Source organism: Scyliorhinus torazame, chromosome 21, assembly GCF_047496885.1.
Source record: "Scyliorhinus torazame isolate Kashiwa2021f chromosome 21, sScyTor2.1, whole genome shotgun sequence".
NCBI classification, from domain to species: Eukaryota; Metazoa; Chordata; class Chondrichthyes; order Carcharhiniformes; family Scyliorhinidae; genus Scyliorhinus; species Scyliorhinus torazame.
Window position 1 is genome coordinate 4,959,433 of NC_092727.1, and position 25,083 is coordinate 4,984,515.

General features: G+C 55.7%; 1 protein-coding gene across 7 annotated transcripts in view; it reads right to left on the reverse strand.

Moving 5' to 3' along the window:
- The window catches only part of LOC140398116 (nectin-1-like), a 574,692-nt gene that overhangs the window by 86,251 nt on the left and 463,358 nt on the right, over positions 1-25,083 (reverse strand). For all 7 annotated transcript variants that reach the window (XM_072486388.1, XM_072486378.1, XM_072486383.1 and 4 more), the window contains exon 7: positions 8,255-8,339. In XM_072486388.1, coding sequence (XP_072342489.1) covers positions 8,255-8,339 — 85 coding nt within the window. The remainder of the gene's footprint in view (positions 1-8,254; positions 8,340-25,083) is intronic.

Here is a 25,083-nt window from a genome sequence, read left to right on the forward strand (position 1 = left end):
GACCACTGTCCCGGTGTCTGACCACTGTCCTGGTGTCTGACCACTGTCCCGGTGTCTGACCACTGTCCCGGTGTCTGACCACTGTCCCGGTGTCTGACCACTGTCCCGGTGTCTGACCACTGTCCCGGTGTCTGACCACTGTCCCGGTGTCTGACCACTGTCCCGGTGTCTGACCACTGTCCCGGTGACTGGTCACTGTCCCAGTGTCTGACCACTGTCCCGGTGTCTGACCACTGTCCCGGTGTCTGACCACTCCCCCAGTGTCTGACCACTGTCCCGGTGTCTGAGCACTGTCCCGGTGTCTGACCACTCCCCCAGTGTCTGACCACTGTCCCGGTGTCTGACCACTGTCCCGGTGTCTGACCACTGTCCCGGTGTCTGACCACTGTCCCGGTGTCTGACCACTGTCCCGGTGTCTGGCCACTGTCCCAGTGTCTGACCACTGTCCCGGTGTCTGACCACTGTCCCGGTGTCTGACCACTGTCCCGGTGTCTGACCACTGCCCCGGTGTCTGACCACTGCCCCGGTGTCTGACCACTGTCCCGGTGTCTGACCACTGTCCCGGTGTCTGACCACTGTCCCGGTGTCTGACCACTGTCCTGGTGTCTGACCACTGCCCCCAGTGTCTGACCACTTCCCGGTGTCTGACCACTCCCCCAGTGTCTGACCACTGTCCCGGTGTCTGACCACTCCCCCAGTGTCTGACCACTGTCCCGGTGTCTGACCACTGTCCCGGTGTCTGACCACTGCCCCCAGTGTCTGACCACTGCCCCCAGTGTCTGACCACTGTCCTGGTGTCTGACCACTGCCCCCAGTGTCTGACCACTGTCCTGGTGTCTGACCACTGTCCCGGTGTCTGACCACTGTCCCAGTGTCTGACCGCTGTCCCGGTGTCTGACCACTGTCCCGGTGTCTGACCACTGTCCCGGTGTCAGACCACTGCCCCGGTGTCTGACCACTGCCCCCAGGGTCTGACCACTCCCCCGGTGTCTGACCACTCCCCCGGTGTCTGACCACTCCCCCGGTGTCTGACCACTCCCCCGGTGTCTGACCACTGCCCCCAGGGTCTGACCACTGTCCCGGTGTCTGACCGCTGTCCCGGTGTCTGACCACTCCCCGGTGTCTGACCACTGCCCCCAGGGTCTGACCACTGTCCCGGTGTCTGACCACTGTCCCGGTGTCTGACCACTGTCCTGGTGTCTGACCACTGTCCCGGTGTCTGACCACTTTCCCGGTGTCTGACCACTTTCCTGGTGTCTGACCACTGTCCTGGTGTCTGACCACTGTCCCGGTGTCGGACCACTGTCCCCAGTGTCTGACCACTGTCCCCAGTGTCTGACCACTGCCCCCAGTGTCTGACCGCTGTCCCGGTGTCTGACCACTGTCCCGGTGTCTGACCACTGCCCCCAGGGTCTGGGCAGGCAGGGTCCCACTTTAAGGTCTTATCTGAAAGCTGGCACTTTTGGCAATGCAGCTCTCCCCTTGTACTGCACTGGAGTGTCAGTCTGTACTGCACTGGAGTGTCAGTCTGTACTGCACTGGAGTGCCAGTCTGTACTGCACTGGACTGCCAGTCTGTACTGCACTGGAGTGCCAGTCTGTACTGCACTGGACTGCCAGTCTGTACTGCACTGGACTGCCAGTCTGTACTGCACTGGAGTGCCAGTCTGTACTGCACTGGAGTGCCAGTCTGTACTGCACTGGAGTGCCAGTCTGTACTGCACTGGAGTGCCAGTCTGTACTGCACTGGAGTGCCAGTCTGTACTGCACTGGAGTGCCAGTCTGTACTGCACTGGAGTGCCAGTCTGTACTGCACTGGAGTGCCAGTCTGTACTGCACTGGAGTGCCAGTCTGGATTTCATGTTGCGGTTTGGAGTGGGTTTTGAACTCCCAGCCGCCCGACGTAGAGGCGGGAAAGATGAACACTGTGTCGGGGTGACACCAGCCTCTGAGAGTGCCCGGGGAAACGGCAAATGCAAATGCACCTCCTCAGAATTCAAACAGAGAAGGTGTCTGAGAATGAGCAACTACTGGAAAATAGAGGGTCTTGTGCTTGAGAGGACGGGCAGGGTGTAAAATCTATTCATTATTCCTTTGCTGTGATTTGTTTTGTTATTTTATTGCTTCACATTTCCAGTCTGCCTTGTCATTTTTGACAGCCCTCTGATCGCCCCCCGCCCCCTCCTTCCGGGGGGCAAGGAGTGTGGCATCAGCTCCCTGTGGAGACCAGACAAGAGAACCCAGCTCTTTCTCCCACCCCAGCGCAGTCTACCCCTCCACTGTCAGCCATCAACTCTTCTGTGGCCTGGAGCCAGTATTTATCTCGCAAACAACATAATTGAACAGATTGCCTGGCCATTCTCATCTTGTTTGTACGTGGAGTCTTGCTGTGCACAAATTGGCTGCTGTGTTTCCGACATTAGAACAGCGGCCACTATTCACTGGCTGCAGAATGCTTTGAGGCGCCTGAGCTCAGAAAGGTGCTATATGAATGAAAGTCCTTTCTTTCCCCTCAGCAGACACAGTTACTTGCAACCGGGTTCCGTGCAGATTTCCTGATCGCTTCTGAATTGTACACTTTCAGGGTATTACAGGCAGCGGATCAGGCGTTCACTGTCTCCAGGACAGCTCGAGGGACCTCATTACCTGAACAGAAGGAATTAAATAAACAAAATGTGCTTTCCCAAATTAAATCACAGCACTGATGGAAGGGTCTGGAAAGCTTAGAAACTCCCTCACTCCCCTCAGTGTAACTTGGCTCAACGCAATGTGGCTGATCAGTGAAGGTTTTGTGCTCAATGCAGAGAGATGCAGACTGAGGGCGGTAATACCACACTGAAATGAGAGAGAGAAAGAAACCAGTGAGAGTCAGTGTGTGTGGGACCCGTACCCCAGTGAGAGTCAGTGTGTGTGGAACCCGTACCCCAGTGAGAGTCAGTGTGTGTGGGACCCGTACCCCAGTGAGAGTCAGTGTGTGTGGGACCCGTACCCCAGTGAGAGTCAGTGTGTGTGGAACCCGTACCTCAGTGAGAGTCAGTGTGTGTGGGACCCGTACCCCAGTGAGAGTCAGTGTGTGTGGAACCCGTACCCCAGTGAGTCAGTGTGTCTGGAACCCGTATCCCAGTGAGAGTCAGTGTGTGTGGAACCCGTACCCCAGTGAGAGTCAGTGTGTGTGGGACCCGTACCCCAGTGAGAGTCAGTGTGTGTGGAACCCGTACCCCAGTGTGAGTCAGTGTGTGTGGAACCCGTACCTCAGTGAGAGTCAGTGTGTGTGGGACCCGTATCCCAGTGAGAGTCAGTGTGTGTGGGACCCCTACCCCAGTGAGAGTCAGTGTGTGTGGAACCCGTACCTCAGTGAGAGTCAGTGTGTGTGGGACCCGTAGCCCAGTGAGAGTCAGTGTGTGTGGAACCCGTACCCCAGTGAGAGTCAGTGTGTGTGGGACCCGTACCCCAGTGAGAGTCAGTGTGTGTGGGACCCGTACCTCAGTGAGAGTCAGTGTGTGTGGGACCCGTACCCCAGTGAGAGTCAGTGTGTGTGGGACCCGTACCCCAGTGAGAGTCAGTGTGTGTGGAACCCGTACCTCAGTGAGAGTCAGTGTGTGTGGGACCCGTACCCCAGTGAGAGTCAGTGTGTGTGGAACCCGTACCCCAGTGAGAGTCAGTGTGTGTGGAACCCGTACCTCAGTGAGAGTCAGTGTGTGTGGGACCCGTATCCCAGTGAGAGTCAGTGTGTGTGGGACCCGTACCTCAGTGAGAGTCAGTGTGTGTGGGACCCGTACCCCAGTGAGAGTCAGTGTGTGGAACCCGTACCCCAGTGAGAGTCAGTGTGTGTGGGACCCGTACCCCAGTGAGAGTCAGTGTGTGTGGAACCCGTACCCCAGTGAGAGTCAGTGTGTGGGACCCGTAACCCAGTGAGAGTCAGTGTGTGTGGAACCCGTACCCCAGTGAGAGTCAGTGTGTGTGGAACCCGTACCCCAGTGAGAGTCAGTGTGTGGGACCCATACCCCAGTGAGAGTCAGTGTGTGTGGAACCCGTATCCCAGTGAGAGTCAGTGTGTGTGGGACCTGTACCCCAGTGAGAGTCAGTGTGTGTGGAACCCGTACCCCAGTGAGAGTCAGTGTGTGTGGGACCCGTACCCCTGTGAGAGTCAGTGTGTGGGACCCGTACCCCAGTGAGAGTCAGTGTGTGTGGGACCCGTACCCCAGTGAGAGTCAGTGTGTGTGGGACCCGTACCCCAGTGAGAGTCAGTGTGTGTGGGACCCGTACCCCAGTGAGAGTCAGTGTGTGTGGGACCCGTACCCCAGTGAGAGTCAGTGTGTGTGGGACCCGTACCCCAGTGAGAGTCAGTGTGTGTGGGACCCATACCCCAGTGAGAGTCAGTGTGTGTGTGACCCATGCCCATCTGAGAGTCAGTGTGTGTGGGACCCGTACCCCAGTGAGAGTCAGTGTGTGTGGAGCCCGTACCCCAGTGAGAGTCAGTGTGTGTGGGACCCGTACCCCAGTGAGAGTCAGTGTGTGTGGGACCCGTACCCCAGTGAGAGTCAGTGTGTGTGGGACCCGTACCTCAGTGAGAGTCAGTGTGTGTGGGACCCGTACCCCAGTGAGAGTCAGTGTGTGTGGGACCCGTACCCCAGTGAGAGTCAGTGTGTGTGGAACCCGTACCTCAGTGAGAGTCAGTGTGTGTGGGACCCGTACCCCAGTGAGAGTCAGTGTGTGTGGAACCCGTACCCCAGTGTGAGTCAGTGTGTGTGGAACCCGTACCTCAGTGAGAGTCAGTGTGTGTGGGACCCGTATCCCAGTGAGAGTCAGTGTGTGTGGGACCCCTACCCCAGTGAGAGTCAGTGTGTGTGGAACCCGTACCTCAGTGAGAGTCAGTGTGTGTGGGACCCGTACCCCAGTGAGAGTCAGTGTGTGTGGAACCCGTACCCCAGTGAGAGTCAGTGTGTGTGGGACCCGTACCCCAGTGAGAGTCAGTGTGTGTGGGACCCGTACCTCAGTGAGAGTCAGTGTGTGTGGGACCCGTACCCCAGTGAGAGTCAGTGTGTGTGGGACCCGTACCCCAGTGAGAGTCAGTGTGTGTGGAACCCGTACCTCAGTGAGAGTCAGTGTGTGTGGGACCCGTACCCCAGTGAGAGTCAGTGTGTGTGGGACCCGTACCCGAGTGAGAGTCAGTGTGTGTGGGACCTGTACCCCAGTGAGAGGCAGTGTGTGCGGAACCCGTACCCCAGTGAGAGTCCGTGTGTGTGGAACCCGTACCTCAGTGAGAGTCAGTGTGTGTGGGACCCGTACCTCAGTGAGAGTCGGTGTGTGTGCGACCCGTACCCCAGTGAGAGTCAGTGTGTGTGGGACCCGTATCCCAGTGAGAGTCAGTGTGTGTGGGACCCGTATCCCAGTGAGAGTCAGTGTGTGTGGGACCCCTACCCCAGTGAGAGTCAGTGTGTGTGGAACCCGTACCTCAGTGAGAGTCAGTGTGTGTGGGACCCGTACCCCAGTGAGAGTCAGTGTGTGGAACCCGTACCCCAGTGAGAGTCAGTGTGTGTGGGACCCGTACCCCAGTGAGAGTCAGTGTGTGTGGAACCCGTACCCCAGTGAGAGTCAGTGTGTGGGACCCATACCCCAGTGAGAGTCAGTGTGTGTGGAACCCGTATCCCAGTGAGAGTCAGTGTGTGTGGGACCTGTACCCCAGTGAGAGTCAGTGTGTGTGGAACCCGTACCCCAGTGAGAGTCAGTGTGTGTGGGACCCGTACCCCTGTGAGAGTCAGTGTGTGGGACCCGTACCCCAGTGAGAGTCAGTGTGTGTGGGACCCGTACCCCAGTGAGAGTCAGTGTGTGTGGGACCCGTACCCCAGTGAGAGTCAGTGTGTGTGGGACCCGTACCCCAGTGAGAGTCAGTGTGTGTGGGACCCGTACCCCTGTGAGAGTCAGTGTGTGTGGGACCCGTACCCCAGTGAGAGTCAGTGTGTGTGGGACCCATACCCCAGTGAGAGTCAGTGCGTGTGTGACCCATGCCCATCTGAGAGTCAGTGTGTGTGGGACCCGTACCCCAGTGAGAGTCAGTGTGTGTGGAACCCATACCCCAGTGAGAGTCAGTGTGTGTGGGACCCGTACCCCAGTGAGAGTCAGTGTGTGTGGGACCCGTACCCCAGTGAGAGTCAGTGTGTGTGGAACCCATATCCCAGTGAGAGTCAGTGTGTGTGGGACCCATACCCCAGTGAGAGTGAGTGTGTGTGGAACCCGTACCCCAGTGAGAGTCAGTGTGTGTGGGACCCGTACCCCAGTGAGAGTCAGTGTGTGTGGAACCCGTACCCCAGTGAGAGTCAGTGTGTGTGGGACCCGTACCCCAGTGAGAGTCAGTGTGTGTGGGACCCGTACCCCAGTGAGAGTCAGTGTGTGTGGAACCCGTACCCCAGTGAGAGTCAGTGTTTGAAAAACACTGCACGAGTTCCCTGACTGAATGGCTAAACAGGTTTGAGGGGCTGAATGATTGACTCCTATTCCAGTTGCAATAGTAACTTTTGCCATGTATCAGCATTCTGCCCTCTGCCTGGTGCCAGTCCTGCCCACTGCCCAATGCCAGTCCTGCCCTGTGCCCAGTGCCTCAGCTGTCCTGTGCCCAGTGCCTGTCCTTTGCCCAGTGCCAATCCTGCCCTCTGTCTGTCCTGACCTGTGCCCAGTACCAGTCCTAACTTCTGCCCAGTGCCAGTCCTGCCCTCTGTCTGTCCTGCCCTCTTTCCAGTGCCAGTCCTGTCCTGCCCAATGCCAGTCCTGCCCTCTGTCTGTCCTGCCCTCTGCCCAGTGCCAGTCCTGCCCTCTGCCCAGTGCCAGTCCTGCCCTCTGTCTGTCCTGCCCTCTGCCCAGTGCCAGTCCTGCCCTCTGCCCAGTGCCAGTCCTGCCATGCCCAATGCCAATCCTGCCCTCTGCCCAATGCCAGTCTTGCCCCTCTGCCCAGTGCCAGTCCTGCCCTCTGCCCAGTGCCAGTCCTGCCCTCTGCCCAGTGCCAGTCCTGCCCTCTGTCTGTCCTGCCCTCTGCCCAGTGCCAGTCCTGCCCTCTGCCCAGTGCCAGTCCTGCCATGCCCAATGCCAATCCTGCCCTCTGCCCAATGCCAGTCTTGCCCCTCTGCCCAGTGCCAGTCCTGCCCTCTGCCCAGTGCCAGTCCTGCCCTCTTCCTGTCCTGCCCTCTGCCCAATGCCAGTCCTGCCCTCTGCCCAATGCCAGTCCTGCCCTCTGTCTGTCCTGCCCTCTACCCGGTGCCAGTCCTGCCCCCTCTCTCCAGCAGCAAGCGGGCTGACATGGCCCCAGTCCCATGTTCCTGTGTGAATGGGGTGTTGGCACGGCTGAGGCTGGACACTCAGGCAGTTGACCGGCTGTCTTTGCAACACAGCAGCCCGCTCCTTCTGGCCTGTGTGGTTTGTGACTGAAGTATACACTGGGGGTGGGTGTCGGGACCATTCGGTCCATTATGCCTTTGCTATCTCGCTGCTAGAGCTGTCTAATTAATCACATTCCCTGCTGGCTGCCTTTGGCCCTGCTAAGTTATAATTTTTAAATACCTCTTCAATCCTCTTTGAAAATGACTATTGAATCTACTTCCACACAGGCATTTCAGATCACAATAACCTCGCTGTTTGAACTTTCCTTCTCATTTCCCCTCTGGCTTTTTGACAATTATTTTCAATCCACGAGCTCTGATGAGCCCCCCCCCCCCCCCCCCTCACACACCACCACCCCCAGGAAACAGTTTCTCTTTAGTCTGTCAAAACCCTTCATGATTCTGAACGTCCCTATTAAATCGCTCCTTAATCGTCTCTGCTGTAAGGGGACCAGTCCCAGCTTCCTCATGTAACTGAAGTCCCTGATCTCTGGCACCATTTTAATAAATCTCCTCCGCACTCTCTCTCTCTCCAGGTTCTTGACACTCTTCATAAAGTGTGCAATTCCGAGAATCGGCCACGATTACAATGTAACATTGCCCCGCTGTCCTACAAATAGCTGGGTGCAGCGACACCAACGCTGAGCTCACACAGTTAACTCTTCCCTCTGAGCCTCTGCTCCCCCCCCCCCCCGAATGCCCCACACAATCTCTTGAACCTGGCTGCCCACCCCTGGGGATGTGCATGCCCCCTCACCCCCCCCCCCCTCCCCCCCCCACACACACACAACCCCAGCCAGCCACCGTCCCCTGGTTACTCAGGGGATGGTTTTGCTTTCCCAGGCGAGGCAGACTGACCAGTTAGAAGCTTTAACCCATTGTTACCTGGATGTCGTCTGCTGTTAGGTGACTCTTCATCTCCGTCTTCTTTTCGGGAGGTGGTGGTTTATGAGAGGGCGGCAAGTCAATCCTGTGGGTAACAGAAACACAAACATTTGAGTTTTATGAGTGCGTTTGCTGCAGGAACTCACACCCGTCAGTACCGCGCGCTAAACCGTTTCACGCTGATCTTGGGCTAGGTTTTGTTTTTGCTTTTGTTTGGGTTCCTGCTTGCTGAAGGCTCACAGAGTGGCTGCCCATTGCTTCCTTAGACCCCCTCATGCATTTAATAAACCTCCACTGATTGCTGTTAATCCTGTTCGCCTGCTGTTAAAACTGAATCAACTGCTGGAATTGTCATTCAATGTCAAGTGGCAGCCAGAATGCCGCGTTATTGCTCTCATAGCCTCACAGCCCTATGAGACACCGGGCTAGGATCCCACAGCAACATCTGTTATCCTGGATCTCAATGGCCCACGAGATGTGCCCAGAGAGACAGAATAGGGATTGTTAGAAAATTAACATTCACACTCAGCTCTTGTCTGAGGAGCTCCAAATGAATTATGGGCGTGATTCTCTGATCCTGAGGCTAAGTGTTGACGCCGTCGTAAACGCCGTCGCGTTTTATGATGGCGTCAACAGGTCCCCAGGATCAACTATTCCGAGCCCTCCAGGGGGCCAGCACTGCACTGGGGTGACCCACGTCGCTCCAGCTGCTGATACCGGCCTCAAATGGGCACCGCCGGCCTGCGCATGTGCACTGCGACCGGCGCCAATGCGCGCAGACTTCCTTCTCCGCGCCGGCCCCGTCGCAACATGGCGGAGGGCTACAGGGGCCGGCGCGGCAATCGGTAGGTCCCGATCGAGGGCCAGGCCACAGCAGAGGCTCTCCCCGGGGTCGGATCTCCCCCCCCCCCCCCCAGGCTGCCCCCGAAGAGATGCACACCGAGGTCCCGCCGGGTAAGACCACAAGTGGACGGCGCCGGCGGGTCTCAGATTTTATTTGCGGGCACTCGGCCCACCCTGGCCGGAGAATCGTCGGGGGGGGGGGGGCGCGTAGAGCGGCCCCCAATCTGCGCCGCACCGACCGCGCCGGTGCCAATGGCGATTTTCCGCTCACCGGTGAATCGGCGTCGGGGCGGCGTCGCGCGATTCGCGCCCGGCCTGGCGATTCTCCGGCCCGGCGTGGGCTGAGAGAATCCCGCCCGATGTACCTGGAGTGGACGCGATTGGCCTCGCAGCTTTTCGGGAACTCGAGGATGGGCTGCCCCGGACCACTGGCAAAAATATCGGGGGATTTGTTTCGAGGATGGCGTCACAAAATGGATGTGGAGAAATCGAGAGATTCAATGTCAGCGGAAACCCGACCCTGAATTACAAAGCACAAGTGGAGCTTTGAGGGAGAAATGAACAGCTGGCAGCCTGGATTTGGGAAACGGAGGACAGCCAGAACAATTTAATCGTATTTTTTGTTAAAGCCGCAAAAAGTGCGGATGAGGCGAAGACCAGAGAGGTGATTACAGGATTTCAAAAAGTTTTTGGAAAGTTGCCGCTTGGAAAGCAGGTGGAAAAAACAAATGGCAGGAGATCAAAAACATGAATGAAAAAATAGAAAGACTTGTATTTCTACAGCACCTTTCACAATGACCGGGCTTCTCAAAGCTCCGTACGGCCAACCACGTATTCAGGAAGCATGGTCACTGTTTTAAAATGTAGAAAACGCTGCAAACTCACAAACAGCAACGGAATAATGCCCACGGAGCAGGAGATGCCCCTGGACAGGCAATCCAGAAATCCAGGTTTATGCTCTGGGGACCTGGGTTCAAATCCCACCCCGGCAGCTCGTGGAATTTAAATTCAGTCAATAAAATCTGATATGTAAAAAAGCTAGTCTCAGTAATCGAATCATGGTATCTCTACAGTGCAGAAGGAGGTCATTCAGCCCATCGGGGCTGTACCAGCCCTATGAAAGAGCACTCTACCTAGGCCCACTCCCCCGCCCTATCCCCGTAACCCCACATCCTAACCCGCACATCTTTGGACTGTGGGAGGAAACCGGAGCACCCGGAGGAAACCCACGCAGACACGAGGAGAATTTGCAAACTCCACACGGACAAGTGACCAAGGCCGGAATCGAACCCGTGTCCCTGGCGCTGTAAGGCAGCGGTGCTAACCACTGTGCCACCTTGCCGTCATGAAACTATCATTGGTTGTTGTAAAAACCCATCTGGTTCACTAATGTGCTTCAGGAAAGGAAATCTGCCGTCCTTACCCGGTCTGGCCTACGTGTGACTCCAGGCGCACAGCAATGTGGTTGACTCATAACTTTGCAACGTTCTGTTCAAAGGCAATTAGGGACGGGCAACAAATTCTGTCTGTGCCAGCGATGCCCACTTCCCACGCAAGAGTAAAGAGAAATAAAATCATCTGTGTTCTGTGATGTTGATTGAGGATAAGTATTGGCCGGGACACTGGAAAGAAGCCATCCGCTCTCCCTCACAATAGTACCATGCGAAATTTTACATCTACCCGAGAGGGGAGACCAGGCCTCGGTTTAACTTCTTATCTGAGAGGCAGCACTTCTTTTTTATTCCATAAATTTAGCGTACCCAATTATTTTTTCCAATTAAGGGGCAATTTAGCGTGGCCAATTCACCTACCCTGCACATCTTAGGGTTGTGGGGGTGAGACCCACGCAGACACGGGGAGAATGTGCAAACTCCACACGGACAGTGACCCAGGGCCGGTATTTGAACCCAGGTCCTCAGCGCCGTGAGGCAGCAATGCTAACCACTGTGCCACCGTGCTGCCCTGAGGGGCAGCACTTCTGACAGTGCAGCACTCTCTCAGTACTGACCCTCTGACAGTGCGGCAGTCCCTCAGTACTGACCCTCTGACAGTGCGGCAGTCCCTCAGTACTGACCCTCTGACAGTGCGGCACTCCCTCAGTACTGACCCTCTGACAGTGCAGCACTCCCTCAGTACTGACCCTCTGACAGTGCAGCACTCCCTCAGTACTGACACTCTGACAGTGCAGCACTCCCTCAGTACTGACCCTCTGACAGTGCAGCACTCCCTCAGTGCGGACCCTCTGACAGTGCAGCACTCCCTCAGTGCTGACCCTCTGACAGTGCAGCACTCCCTCAGTACCGACCCTTTGACAGTGCGGCACTCCCTCAGTACCGACCCTCTGACAGTGCAGCACTCCCTCAGTACTGATCCTCTGACAGTGCAGCACTCCCTCAGTACTGACCCTCTGACAGTGCAGCACTCCCTCAGTACTGACCCTCTGACAGTGCAGCACTCCCTCAGTGCTGACCCTCTGACAGTGCAGCACTCCCTCAGTACCGACCCTTTGACAGTGCGGCACTCCCTCAGTACCGACCCTCTGACAGTGCAGCACTCCCTCAATACTGGCCCTCTGACAGTGCAGCACTCCCTCAGTACTGACCCTCTGACAGTGCAGCACTCCCTCAGTACTGACCCTCTGACAGTGCGGCACTCCCTCAGTACTGACCCTCTGACAGTGCGGCACTCCCTCAGTACTGACCCTCTGACAGCGCAGCACTCCCTCAGTACTGACCCTCTGACAGTGCGGCACTCCCTCAGTACTGACCCTCTGACAGTGCAGCACTCCCTCAGTACTGACCCTCTGACAGTGCGGCACTCCCTCAGTACTGACCCTCTGACAGTGCGGCACTCCCTCAGTGCTGACCCTCTGGCAGTGCAGCACTCCCTCAGTACTGACCCTCTGACAGTGCGGCACCCCCTCAGTACTGACCCTCTGACAGTGCGGCACTCCCTCAGTGCTGACCCTCTGGCAGTGCAGCACTCCCTCAGTACTGACCCTCTGACAGTGCGGCACTCCCTCAGTACTGACCCTCTGACAGTGCAGCACTCCCTCAGTACTGACCCTCTGACAGTGCAGCACTCCCTCAGTACTGACCCTCTGACAGTGCGGCACTCCCTCAGTGCTGACCCTCTGGCAGTGCAGCACTCCCTCAGTACTGACCCTCTGGCAGTGCAGCACTCCCTCAGTTCTGACCCTCTGACAGTGCAGCACTCCCTCAGTACTGACCCTCTGACAGTGCGGCACTCCCTCAGTACTGACCCTCTGACAGTGCGGCACTCCCTCAGTACTGACCCTCTGACAGTGCGGCACTCCCTCAGTACTGACCCTCTGACAGTGCAGCACTCCCTCAGTACTGACCCTCTGACAGTGCGGCACTCCCTCAGTGCTGACCCTCTGGCAGTGCAGCACTCCCTCAGTACTGACCCTCTGGCAGTGCAGCACTCCCTCAGTTCTGACCCTCTGACAGTGCAGCACTCCCTCAGTACTGACCCTCTGACAGTGCGGCACTCCCTCAGTACTGACCCTCTGACAGTGCGGCACTCCCTCAGTACTGACCCTCTGACAGTGCGGCACTCCCTCAGTACTGACCCTCTGACAGTGCAGCACTCCCTCAGTACTGACCCTCTGACAGTGCAGCACTCCCTCAGTACTGACCCTCTGACAGTGCAGCACTCCCTCAGTACTGACCCTCTGACAGTGCGGCACTCCCTCAGTACTGACCCTCTGACAGTGCTGCACTCCCTCAGTACTGACCCTCTGACAGTGCAGCACTCCCTCAGTACTGACCCTCTGACAGTGCAGCACTCCCTCAGTACTGACCCTCTGACAGTGCAGCACATCCTCAGTACTGACCCTCTGACAGTGCGGCACTCCCTCAGTACTGACCCTCTGACAGTGCAGCACTCCCTCAGTACTGACCCTCTGACAGTGCGGCACTCCCTCAGTACTGACCCTCTGACAGTGCTGCACTCAGTGCAGGGTAGGTGGATTCCCCGCCGGGGCCGGAGAATTGCCGGGGGCTGGCATGAATCCCGCCCCCGCCGGTTGCCGAATTCTCCGGCACTGGAGATTCGGCGGGGGCGGGAATCGCGCCGCGCCGGTTGGCGGGCCCCCCTCCCGCGATTCTCCGGCCCGGATGGGCCGAAGTCCCGCTGCTACGATGCCTGTCCCGCCGGCGTGGATTGAACCACCTACCTTACTGGCGGGACAAGGCGGCGTGGGCGGGCTCCGGGGTCCTGGGGGGGGGGGCGCGGGGCGATCTGGCCCCGGGGGGGTGCCCCCACGGTGGCCTGGCCCGCGATCGGGGCCCACCGATCCGCAGGCGGGCCTGTGCCGTGGGGGCACTCTTTTCCTTCCGCCTTCGCCACAGTCTCCACCATGGCGGAGGATGAAGAGACTCCCTCCACAGCGCATGCGCGGGGATGCCGTGAGCGGCCTCTAACGCTCCCGCGCATGCGCCGCCCGGAGATGTCATTTCCGCGCCAGCTGGTGGGGCACCAAAGGCCTCTTCCGCCAGCTGGCTGATTTGCGCCGTTTTTGGCGCCGGTCGGCGGACATCGTGCCGATACCGGAGAATTTCGCCCGTGATCTCGATTAAAACACTCACTTTTGAATTTTGATTGAGCAGTGTTCAATGAACACTAATGAGAGCTACATTGGATTACCATACAAGGTACAGCCCTGAAACAGAGGACTGCGCCCAGCCAGTCCATGTCAGTGTTTATGCTCCACTTGAACCTCCTATCTTTCCTCGCCTAAATCTATCCTCCTAACCCCCTATTTCCCCCTCTTCCATGTGCCTGTCTTCTCCGTCAATGCGCCTGCACTATTCACGCCATCCACTCCCTGTGGCAGTCACTCCCACAGTCACATCACCCATTTCTTCTGGACTCCCAATGGGATTTATTTATCGGGGACTATCTGAACTGATGACCTCGAGTTTTACTCTTCCCCACAAGAGAAACATTCTCTCTGTATCCACTCTGTCAAAACCTTTCAGAATTTTAAATACCTTTCTGAGGTTGCCCCTCACGCTCGCTATTTTCGAGGCAAAGGCACCCAGCCTGTCATCCCTTTTCTGATATGTAGAATCACACATTTCATCCTTGTAAATCTTCTCTGTACCGTCTCCAATGCCGCAATAAGCAAAATCCTGTTTCTCCTCAGAGTGCTTCTCGAATGTTGGGTCAATCCGGATTGGAATGGTAGAATCCTCAGGTCCACGCTACACAAGGGCGAACAATCCGTTACCAAAACTGCCAGAGCAACTTGTCATTTATATAACGTTCCATGTGGGTAAAATGTTGCTGCCTCAACCTTTAACCACACAGGAATGACATCAAAGGTCAGGTAACTCTGGCATCACATGTCCATGACAAGCCACAGAACACAACAGGCAACCGTGCACAAAGGCCTCGAGGCACGATCAATTGAAGAAAGACTAGAGTTGGGTACAACTGAGGCTTTATTGCTCTGAGATGTGTGGCCTCCCACAGCAGCTGGCGAAATGGCTGCTGAATGGAGGACACGCATATTTATACTCCGCCTACTGGGCGGAGCCTGCAGGCAGGGACTACCGGCGAACCTGTAATACAGGTCCTACCTTACATCACCTAATACAGGTGCAACAGTGGTTTACCACATTCACCCCCTGTTAAAATTGAGTCTGGCGCGGGTGGTGGAGAACTATATACAGCGGAGCAGGACTAGTCCTGGAGCTGCGAGCCAAGTCTACCTCGGGATAGGGCATCTGGGGGCTCGTTGAGTTTGCTGGGCGATACAGAATCTCGTAATTATAGGTGGAGAGCTCGATCCTCCACCGCAAGATTTTATCGTTTTTGATCTTGCCCCGCTGTGTGTTATTGAACATGAAGGCTACCGACCGTTGGTCAGTGAGGAGAGTGAATCTCCTGCCGGCCAGGTAATGCCTCCAATGCCGCACAGCTTCAACGATGGCTTGGGCCTCTTTTTCGACGGACGAGTGCCGAATTTCTGAGGCATGAAGGGTGCGGGAAAAGAATGCCACGGGTCTGCCTGCCTGAGGGTGGCGGCTAGGGCGACATCTGATGCGTCGCTCTCTACTTGAAAGGGCAGTGTCTCGTCTACTGCGTGCACCCCAGCCTTGGCGATATTGGCTCTGATACGGGCGAAGGCCTGTTGTGCCTCGGCCGTCAGGGGAAAATGGGTGGACTGAATGAGTGGGCGGGCCTTGTCCGCATAGTTTGGGACCCACTGGGCGTAGTACGAGAAGAACCCCAGGCAGCATTTGAGGGTCTTGGGGCAGTGGGGGAGGGAAAGCTCCATGAGGGGGCGCATGCGGTCGGGATCGGGCCCCAGAACTCCGTTCTGGACCACATAGCCGAGGATGGCTAAGCGGGTCATGCTAAACACGCACTTCTCCTTGTTGTAGGTGAGGTTGAGGAGAGTGGCGGCGTGGAAAAATTTGGCAAGGTTGGCATCATGGTCCTGCTGGTCATGGCCGCAGATGGTGATGTTGTCTAGGTACGGAAACGTGGCCCGCAAACCGTACCGGTCGACCATTCGGTCCATCTCCCTTTGGAAGACCGAGGCCCCGTTGGTGACGCCGAAGGGAACCCTGAGGAAGTGATTGGGATGACCGTCCGCCTCGAAGGCAGTGTATGGACGGTCCAATTTACGAATGGGGAGCTGGTGGTCGGCGGATTTGAGGTATACCGTTGAGAAGACCCGGTACTGTGCAATCTGATTGACCATATCAGATATGCGTGGGAGGGGTTACGCGCCGAGCTGCATGTACCGATTGATGGTCTGGCTGTAGTCCACGACCATTGTGTGTTTCTCCCCAGTTTTAAGTACTACCACTTGAGCTCTCCAGGGGCTGTTGCTGGCCTCGATGATGCCCTCCCGAAGCAGCCGCTGGACATCAGACTTGATGAAGGTCCTGTCCTGGGTGCTGTACCGTCTGCTCCTGGTGGCGACGGGTTTGCAATCTGGGGTTAGATTGGCGAAGAGGGAAGGCGGATCGCGAGGCCGCACACTGTGAGGGGTGGTAGGGGCCCGCCGAATTTGAGTTAGGCTCTGGAGGCTACACTGGAAGTCCAGGCCGAGTAGTAGGGCAGGGCAGAGGTTAGGGAGGACGTAGAGGCGGAAGCCGCTGAATTCTATGCCCTGGACCGTGAGTGTGATCGTGCAGAACCCCCGGATCGCCACGGAATGGGATCCGGAGGCCAGGGAAATTCTTTGGTTGGCGGTGTGTACCGTGAGGGAGCAGCGCCTTACCGTATCCGGGTGTATGAAGCTTTTGGTGCTCCCGGAGTCCAGCAGGCAAGAGGTCACGTGGCCGTTGATTTTCACACTGGTCGATGCGGTGGCCAGGTTGTGCGGACGAGACTGGCCGATCGTCACTGAGGCGAGTCGTGGTCGGTCGTCGCTGACGTCGGATGATGGGGAGCCTCGGGGCCCAGGTCCTGGAATGCTGTCGGTGTCCATGTCCCGTGGGGGAGACAAGATGGCGGCGCCTGAAGATCCTGCGGGGGACAAAATGGCGGCGCCCATGGGCCGCACGTGGACCGGGGGGGAGAAGATGGCGGTGCCCACTGGCCGCATGTGGTCCGGGCGGCGTCCACTGTGTGTAGGCTAGGGGGGTGGGGGCGATAGCGGCGACTGCGCGGGCCTGGCACACCGTGGTGAAGTGCCCCTTTTTGCCGCAAGCCTTGCAAAGGGCCGCACGGGCCGGGCAGCGTTGGCGAGGCTGCTCCTGCTGGCCGCAGAAGTAACATCGGGGAACCGCGGGGTGCGCGGGCTGGCGTGTGGCGCAGGCGTACTGGCTGGGTAAGGCCCCCTCTGGGGCGGCCGTCTGTGGGATCCACGAGTGGTAGGAGGGGTGCGGCTGGTGGGGTCGGCCTGAATGTTGCGTGAGGCAATCGCCATGGAGAGCGCTAGCTTCTTTGTTTCAGCTAGGTCGAGCGTGGCCCCTTCTAACAGTCTTTGGCGTATGAGGGCCGACCCAATCCCCATTACGGACGCGTCCCGCATAAGAAGGTTGGAATGTTCGGTGGCCGTAACGGCCTGACAGTCACAGTCCCGGACGAGTGGGATTAGGGCCCACCAGACGTCTTCTATGGACTCACCAGGGAGTTGAGAGCGAGTGGCGAGTACGTGCCTGGCGAAGAGCGTGTTTGTCTTCTGTGCGTAGTTTTCTTTGAGCTGCGCAATGGCGTCGGCGTAGTTCGGGGCGTCCTGGATTAGCGGAAACACGTTGGAGCTCAACCTTGAGTACAGGATCTGTATCTTCTGAGCCTCCTGGACAGGGGTGGTCGCTGAGTTGATGTACGCCTCGAAGCAAGCTAGCCAGTGATTTGGCGTCGCTTGATTGCGGATCCAGCTGCAGGCGATCCGGTTTGATTCGGAGGTCCATCTTTTAGAAAATCTTAGAGCAATAAATTGAGGCACGATCAATTGAAGAAAGACTAGAGTTGGATACAACTGAGGCTTTATTGCTCTAAGATGTGTGGCCTCCCACAGCAGCTGGCGAAATGGCAGCTGAATGGAGGACACGCATATTTATACTCCGCCTACTGGGCGGAGCCAGCAGGCAGGGACTACCGGCGAACCTGTAGTACAGGTCCTACCTTACATCACCTAATACAGGTGCAACAGTGGTTTACCACAGGCCTTTCTCCAAACACGTAAAAAGCACATTTTATGTAGTATCATTTGCAGTTACAAGTTACCCACACTCAGGGCACAATTCTCCCCCGAACTTTCAAAGTTAATTTGTGGCGGGTTTTTCAGGGAGTTCCCCACCGCTATTCAGTGACACTGAGTAACTTTTTGTGCCCTGGGGAGTTTCTCACCGGTTTAGCCCACACTTAGAATTGTTTTCAGCAGTGGGAGCTGAACTCAGAGATCGGGCCGCCATTTTGAAAGGGTGCCCCAATCTCGAAGTGAGCTTGTGGGTCCCCCTCACTCATGAGCAATGTCACCCCCCACACAAATGGGCACTACTCCACAACCCCAAAGTGAGGACACCCTCTATGGGGTCCCTGGATGTCACCCCCCACTTCAGGCCCCCCCCCCACAAGCCCACTTACAGAATCCCCCACCCCTTCCAGGACCTCCACCCGTCACCCCTCCCAACCTCCCGAGACCCCTACTTATCTGCCCTGCACATCACCATCCTTCAAACCCCTCCCTCCACCCTTGTTTTATGGGCATGGCTCCGCTCACCTCGTGGCCCTTACACTGCCATCCTGGCACCCAGGCAGTACTCCTGCCAGCTTGGCAGTGCCATCCGGGCACCTTGGCAGTACCAGGGTGGCAATGCCAAGGTGCCAGGTGGGCAGTGCCAAGGTGCCCACGTTCCAGGGGGATGGCCAGGGAGCCATCTTCTATGGCTGGGGAGACCCTCCCGGGTGCGTTCTGCATAGTCCATGTTTGTCCGGACCAGCACTGATCGGCGCCCGGCTACAGCTTCGCGGGGGAGGCCGGAGAATCGAGGGAGGCCAGTGGACCCCGGGCAGGTAGGACGTAAGTAGATTTGCGACCTACTTCTGCGAATGCCGTTTGGTCACGCCCATTATGGGCGGGGTTCCGACTCCGACGTCTCGCGGGACTCCGGTGAATCTCACGAGGTGCGGAGGCTGTTGGGAGGCTCCCCCGAGATTCTCTGGCCGTGTTATACTCTCGCTTGATCAGGCAGGAAGAGAAACTGTTCATTCTAGTCTATCTCATCTGCCTCACCAGCCTGGCGTTGTCACCTGGGCACCCAGCTACCAGTGCCAAGGTGCTCGTTTTACCAGCAGGAGTGCCCAGAGCCCAATCACCTGGGGGCCTGCAATGACCTGGGAGACCCCCCCTCACCCTCCGCAGGTGCCGTTATGCCTGTCCATGTTTGTGTGGACCAGTGGTAAATGGCACCGTGCCGAGGTATCCCAGGTGCGGGCGTTCATTCCTGGGCCTCGGGATAATCGGGCACCAACATATTTAAATGAGCGGCAATGAGGCTGTCAAAATCTCTCACGAGATTTGCAACGCTCAGAATGCCTCAAGAGAACGCTGGTACACACATGGGTAGTTATTGACTGTTTGTCTGGGATCTGCTGGTTACTGGGGAACATTGTTGTCGTGGTGAGTATTACTCCTGATCCGTTGAGTTTTTGGGGACCAGTTGGACTCTGGGACTGATGGCCATTCCATCCCTCGTTCCGTTGGCGAAATCAACTCTCCCTCATTGGCTTTCTGTTCTGAAGGAGCAGCTTCTCCAGTTGAACGTAGGAGTCTGCAGTTGTGACAATAAATCTGGTCACTCACTTTCACTTGGATCAAGGTGAAACATGTTCCAAGCTGCCCAATGGGCTGATTTCACTGAGTGTGGTGATGTTTTCCAGCTTGTTTCACGACGATAATCCAGTCTGGAGTCATCACGTTCTTGATTCCTCCCATCTTTTCCAGTTCCTCTATCTTGTCTTTCAGGCTGGGTTTGAGAGCTGGACTTTCCTCAGAAGATGCAGAGTTAGTCTCACACTCTCATCTACTTCACGTAATTTTTACCAGGAAGCCATCCAAGACCCTGGGAAAACAACTTGTTGATTTTTCAGGATCACTTCAGCAGTCAATGACTTGGTGCCGTGCAAATCTCTTCTGGGTATCTGGAGGGCTACCAGCCCAAGAGTTTGACCTGTTTCAGCTGAGCTGAGGGGATTGTGCTTGGTGTCTACTGCCTGGAACTGAGATCTTCTTTCATCTCATTGCATTGGGCGGTCAGCTTAGTCTGTTCCCTTGGGACGAGCATCGAACGGGTGTGGAAAGTCCATAATGCTGCAGGTAGCACTAGTGTTTATCCGGCATTTCAAATTATCTTGATGCTCTCCCTCTGCCGTCGTTCATTATTCCAATAGTCTCAAACCATTTTACACCTTGAAACTTAATGATGTTCTCGGGCTAGAGTGATTTATCCGAATCATCATCTATCATCTCTCCGGCAACTGTCTTTACAGTCTTGCAAATCTCACTTTTCTTGATTTGGATCAATGATGAACCACATCATGAGGGAACAAAATGTAACACCAAAGTTTGCAATGATACCAAATTAGGTGGGAGGGTGAATTGTGACGAGGATGCAGGGATCCTACAGCAAGACCTGGACAGGTTGCGCGAGCGGGCAAACCAATGGCAGATGCAGTATAATTTGGATAAGTGTGAGGTTATTCATTTTGGAAGCAAAAACAGGAAGGCAGATTATACCTGAATGGGTGTAAATTGGGAGAGGGGAGTGTGCAGCGGGACCTGGGTGTCCTTGTGCACCAGTCGCTGAAGGTAAGCATGCAGGTGCAGCAGGCGGTAAAGAAAGCAAATGGTATGTTGGCCTTCATTGCGAGAGATTTCAAGTACAGAAGCAGGGGTGTGTTTCTGCAATTGTACAGGGCCTTGGTGAGGCCACACTTGGAGTATTGTGGGCAGTTTTGGTCTCCTTCTCTGAGGAAGGATGTTCTTGCTGTCGAGGGAGTGCAGCGAAGGTTTACCAGACTGATTCCAGGGATGGCGGGACTGTCATATGAGGAGAGATTGACTAGGTTGGGATTGTTCTCGCTGGAGTTCAGAAGAATGAGGGGGGAACTCATAGAGATTTATAAACTTCTACCAGGACTGGACAGGTTAGATGCAGGGGAGATGTTACCAATGATGGATGTGTCCAGAACCAGGGGTCACAGCCTGAGGATTCAGGGTAAACCATTTCGAAAAGAGATAAGGAGACATTTCTTCACGCAGAGTGGTGAGCCTGTGGAATTCATTCCCACAGGAAGTAGTTGATGCTAAAACATTGAATATATTCAAGAGGCGGCTGGATATAGCACTCGGGGAGAATGGGATCAAAGGCTATGGGGAGAAAGCAGGATTAGGCTATTGAGTTGGATGATCAGCCAGGATCGAGATGAATGGCGGAGCAGGCTCGAAGGGCCAAAAGGCCTCCTCCTGCTCCTATCTTCTATGTATCTATGTATCAATGATTTGAATTTGGGAATTAAGTGTAATATTTCCAACTTTACATAAAACTAGGTGAAGTGTGAGTTGCGAGGAGGATGGAAAGACGCTTCAAGGGGATTTGGAGAGGCCAGGTGTGTTGGCAAAGAATGTATCAGCTGGGATGCAATGTGGAGGAATGTGAGCTTATCCACTGTGGTGGGAAAAACAGAAAACCAGACAGCGGAATTGACGGTCGGGGGGGGGGGGGGGGGGGGGGGGGGGGATGCTCCGGCAGCGCACCCACAGCTTTCCCGACGGCGTGAGGTGGCCACAATGGGAGAGGCCGGAGAATCCCGCTGCCGGGCGGGGCGCGCCACACCAGGAAATGGGTGAGGCGGGATGGAGAATCTCGCCCTGTGTTTCTGCACAAAGATATTGGAAAGTCTTCTCACCCACTATGGCCACAGAAGCTCAGTGTCGACTTCCATTTAAAACAATGTTTTTATTACTTTCTGGGAGTTACAAAGCCAGAGCTGAGCGTGTGGACGGAGCAAACCCCTAATCCAGCTCCTGGCCTGCTCCAAAAAACAATTCAAATTGATCCCCACAAGAGAGACATACCAGATCCAGGCATTACACCTGACCTCACGCTCATCTTAGCCGAAAGGCCCAGGAGCAAAGCAGACTTCCATTTTAAGGGGTTTCCCATTTCCCTTGAAGACAATTTCAATTGGAGCTCTCTTATTCAATTGGACTGTATTCAACCAATACATCGCATGTTCTTCTTCAGAGCTCTTCTCCGCTATGTCCAGTCTCGCTGTTTTCTTTTTGTATTGACGCGTTCTGCCTCACGTGGCAATGTGCTTAAATGTGGCTCATTCAGTTCCATCGGAGGCACACAAACTCCCAAACATAGCTGGTCTCCTTGGCATGCTCTCCCCCACATTGGAGAAATTGTGCTCCCCACGGTGGGCAGCAAGGTAGCACAGTGGTTAGCACTGTGGCTTCCCAGCGCCAGTGTCCCAGGTTCGATTCCCCGCTGGGTCACTGCCTGTGCGGAGTCTGCACGTTCTCCCCGTGTCTGCGTGGGTTTCCTCCGGGTGCTCCGGTTTCCTCCCACAGTCCAGGTTAGGTGGATTGGACATGCTAAATTGCCCTTAGTTTCCAAACACGTTGATGTGTTGGGTGCTCTGCTACACAGACGAATCAACACGGTTGCGAATGGTACAACTCAGTTTTATTACTATCATTTATTTACAGTGGTAAACTGGTTACTGAGGTTCAATCATAACCCTAGAATTTGTGGACCTATTCCTAATACTATCTTGTGGTGGCACTCAGCACATGGTGGATGTCTGAGTGGCTTGCTGTGAGCTCTGTGCCCTGAGCTGTCTCCTGCTGGAATGCTCAGGAAGTGTCGTGTTCCCTGTTTTATAGTGTGTATGCTCTTGCCTGTGATTGGCTGTGGTGTTGTGTGTGTATTGATTGGTCCGTTGATCTGTCCATCAGTATGTATGTATGCTTGCACCATGATGTTTACCTGAATATCATGACATCCCTCCTTTTTTACAAGAACATGTGCCTATGTGGTTATAAATAGAGATGTGTACTGAGTGCAGCTGAATGTGTGTGTGCAATATCTACAGCATGTACATGGGGCTAAACTATATACAAGGGGCGATGTTGGGTGCGACATAACAACGAGGTTGTACCATAAACAAAGGACGGTGAAATGTTGAACGACAAAACAAACTCCTGTAACGACAAGGAAGAACAGAAACATATTAACACAGTGGTATTATGAGTTCAATGTACAAACAGGCTCTTAAGTCCAGTCTAGTAGGTGGGCGACGAATTCGGGTTGACCGTTAGGGTGGCACACCATTCATCACCCGGATTGGCAGTGTTCGCTTGCAACGGCTGGTGGGTCCTGGCTGGAGACATCCGGTTCCCATCAATGACCGCAACACGGAAGGCTTCCCGGTCGTCTGTGTCACTGGTCTGGATATCGTCTGGGCACGACTCGTAGTAAGGAGGCTGAATGGTCCGCACGTCCCTGCGAGGTTGTCGGAGTTGGGGAACATTGGCAGGTTGAGCTGCTCGACAGCAGGCAGCGTAGTGGCCCATCTTGCCACAGCGGAGGCATTGTCGGTTTCTTGCGGGACATTGCCGCTTTCAATGTGTGGCTCTGCAGTTGCCGCACGTCGTGATGTCATGGCGTTCGTTGCGCCACCGCGCATGCGCCGTTCGGTCTTGCGTCGAGCGCGCCTGCGCATCACGTCCCTCTGTGTCGACGTCTGTTTTGGCGCGCACAAACGCGGGAGGCCTCGGAAAGCGCGCAAAATGGCTGCCCTCGTCCGGGCCGCGGGCCGGGAGGAACTCGATCGCCTGGACCCGTTCGGCCTCGTAGGACGCCTGCCTCGCCGATCCGGCCGCGTAGGGCCCTTGCTGCGCTGATTCGGCCGCCTGAAATTGGGAATAGCGGCTGGTCGCGTTTTCATGCAGGACACAGGCTTCGATTGCGGAGGCTAGGGTGAGGCTCTTTATTTTGAGGAGCTGCTGGCGTAGGGTGCCCGAGGTGACCCCAAAAACAATCCGGTCCCGAATCATTGAATCGGAGGTGGTGTCGTAACCGCAGGACTGCGCCAGGTTACGGAGCTGCATAAGGAAGGATTGAAAGGGCTCATCCTTACCTTGCAGGCGCCCCTGGAAGAGATACCTCTCGAAACTCTCGTTTACCTCGATGCTGAAGTGTTGGTCGAGTTTGAGAAGGACTGTCTTGTACTTCGTCTTGTCCTCACCTTCCGCGAACACCAGGGAGTTGTAGACATGGATGGCGTGTTGACCTGCCGTGGAGAGGAGGAGGGCGATTTTCCTGGTGTTCGAAGCGCTCTCCTTTTCGGTGGCTTCCAGGAAGAGCTGGAAGCGCTGTTTGAACAGCTTCCAATTGACGCCGAGGTTTCCAGCGACTTGTAGCGGCTGCGGTGTGCTGACGGTATCCATGGCGCAGGATGGCAGATCCCTGAGGATTCGTAGGTAGGTCTCACAGTTACCGGGTTCCAATCCTGGTACTATGATGTGTTGGGTGCTCTGCTACACAGACGAACCAACACGGTTGCAAATGGTACAACTCAGTTTTATTACTAACATTTATTTACAGTGGTAAACTGGTTACTGAGGTTCGATCATAACCCTTGAATCTGTGGACCTATTCCTAATACTATCCTGGAGTGGCACTCAGCACATGGTGGATGTCTGAGTGGCTTGCTGTGAGCTCTGTGCCCTGAGCTGTCTCCTGCTGGAATGCTTGGGAAGTGTTGTGTTCCCTGTTTTATAGTGTGTATGCTCTTGCCTGTGATTGGCTGCAGTGTTGTGTGTGTATTGATTGGTCCGTTGATCTGTCCATCAGTATGTATGTATGCTTGCACCATGATGGTTACCTGAATATCATGACACACGTTAGGCGGGTTATTGGGTTATGGGGATAGGGTGGAAGTGAGGGCTTAAAGTGGGTCGGTGCAGACTCGATGGGCCGAATGGCCTCCTTCTGCACTGTATGTTCTATGTTCTAATACTAGCGGTCCACCGCGGATTCTGTTTACCGCACCGATTCTTTCCCGCTCCTTGGGTTGCGGTCCTATCCTGAGGACCGTGTCTGCCTCTGAGCTGCGCCTGTTAATCCCACCGTGGACCTCACGCCCATACTGCCCCACACGTGGTTAACCTGTCCTTCACCGCAGTGGTGCCTTTTGTGGCACACTCTGCCACCTGGGCTACCTCGATTGCTTTTTCCAACCTAATTATAATTTCCGCCAGAAGCTTCTTCTGGATTTAAGGTTATGGATCCCACAAACCAGCTCGTTGTGCAACATGGCGCCGAGTGCACTCCTGATCTCACAGGGGCTCAGCAAGCTGGAGAAGCCTGGCTCTGAAAGCTGAGGCAGACTCTTTGTGTTCCCTCTCTGCGCAGTTAAACTTATAACGTTGGAGGTCAATCGAGAGCCTCGGGTTGAAATGTTCTTCAAACAATTTCACTACC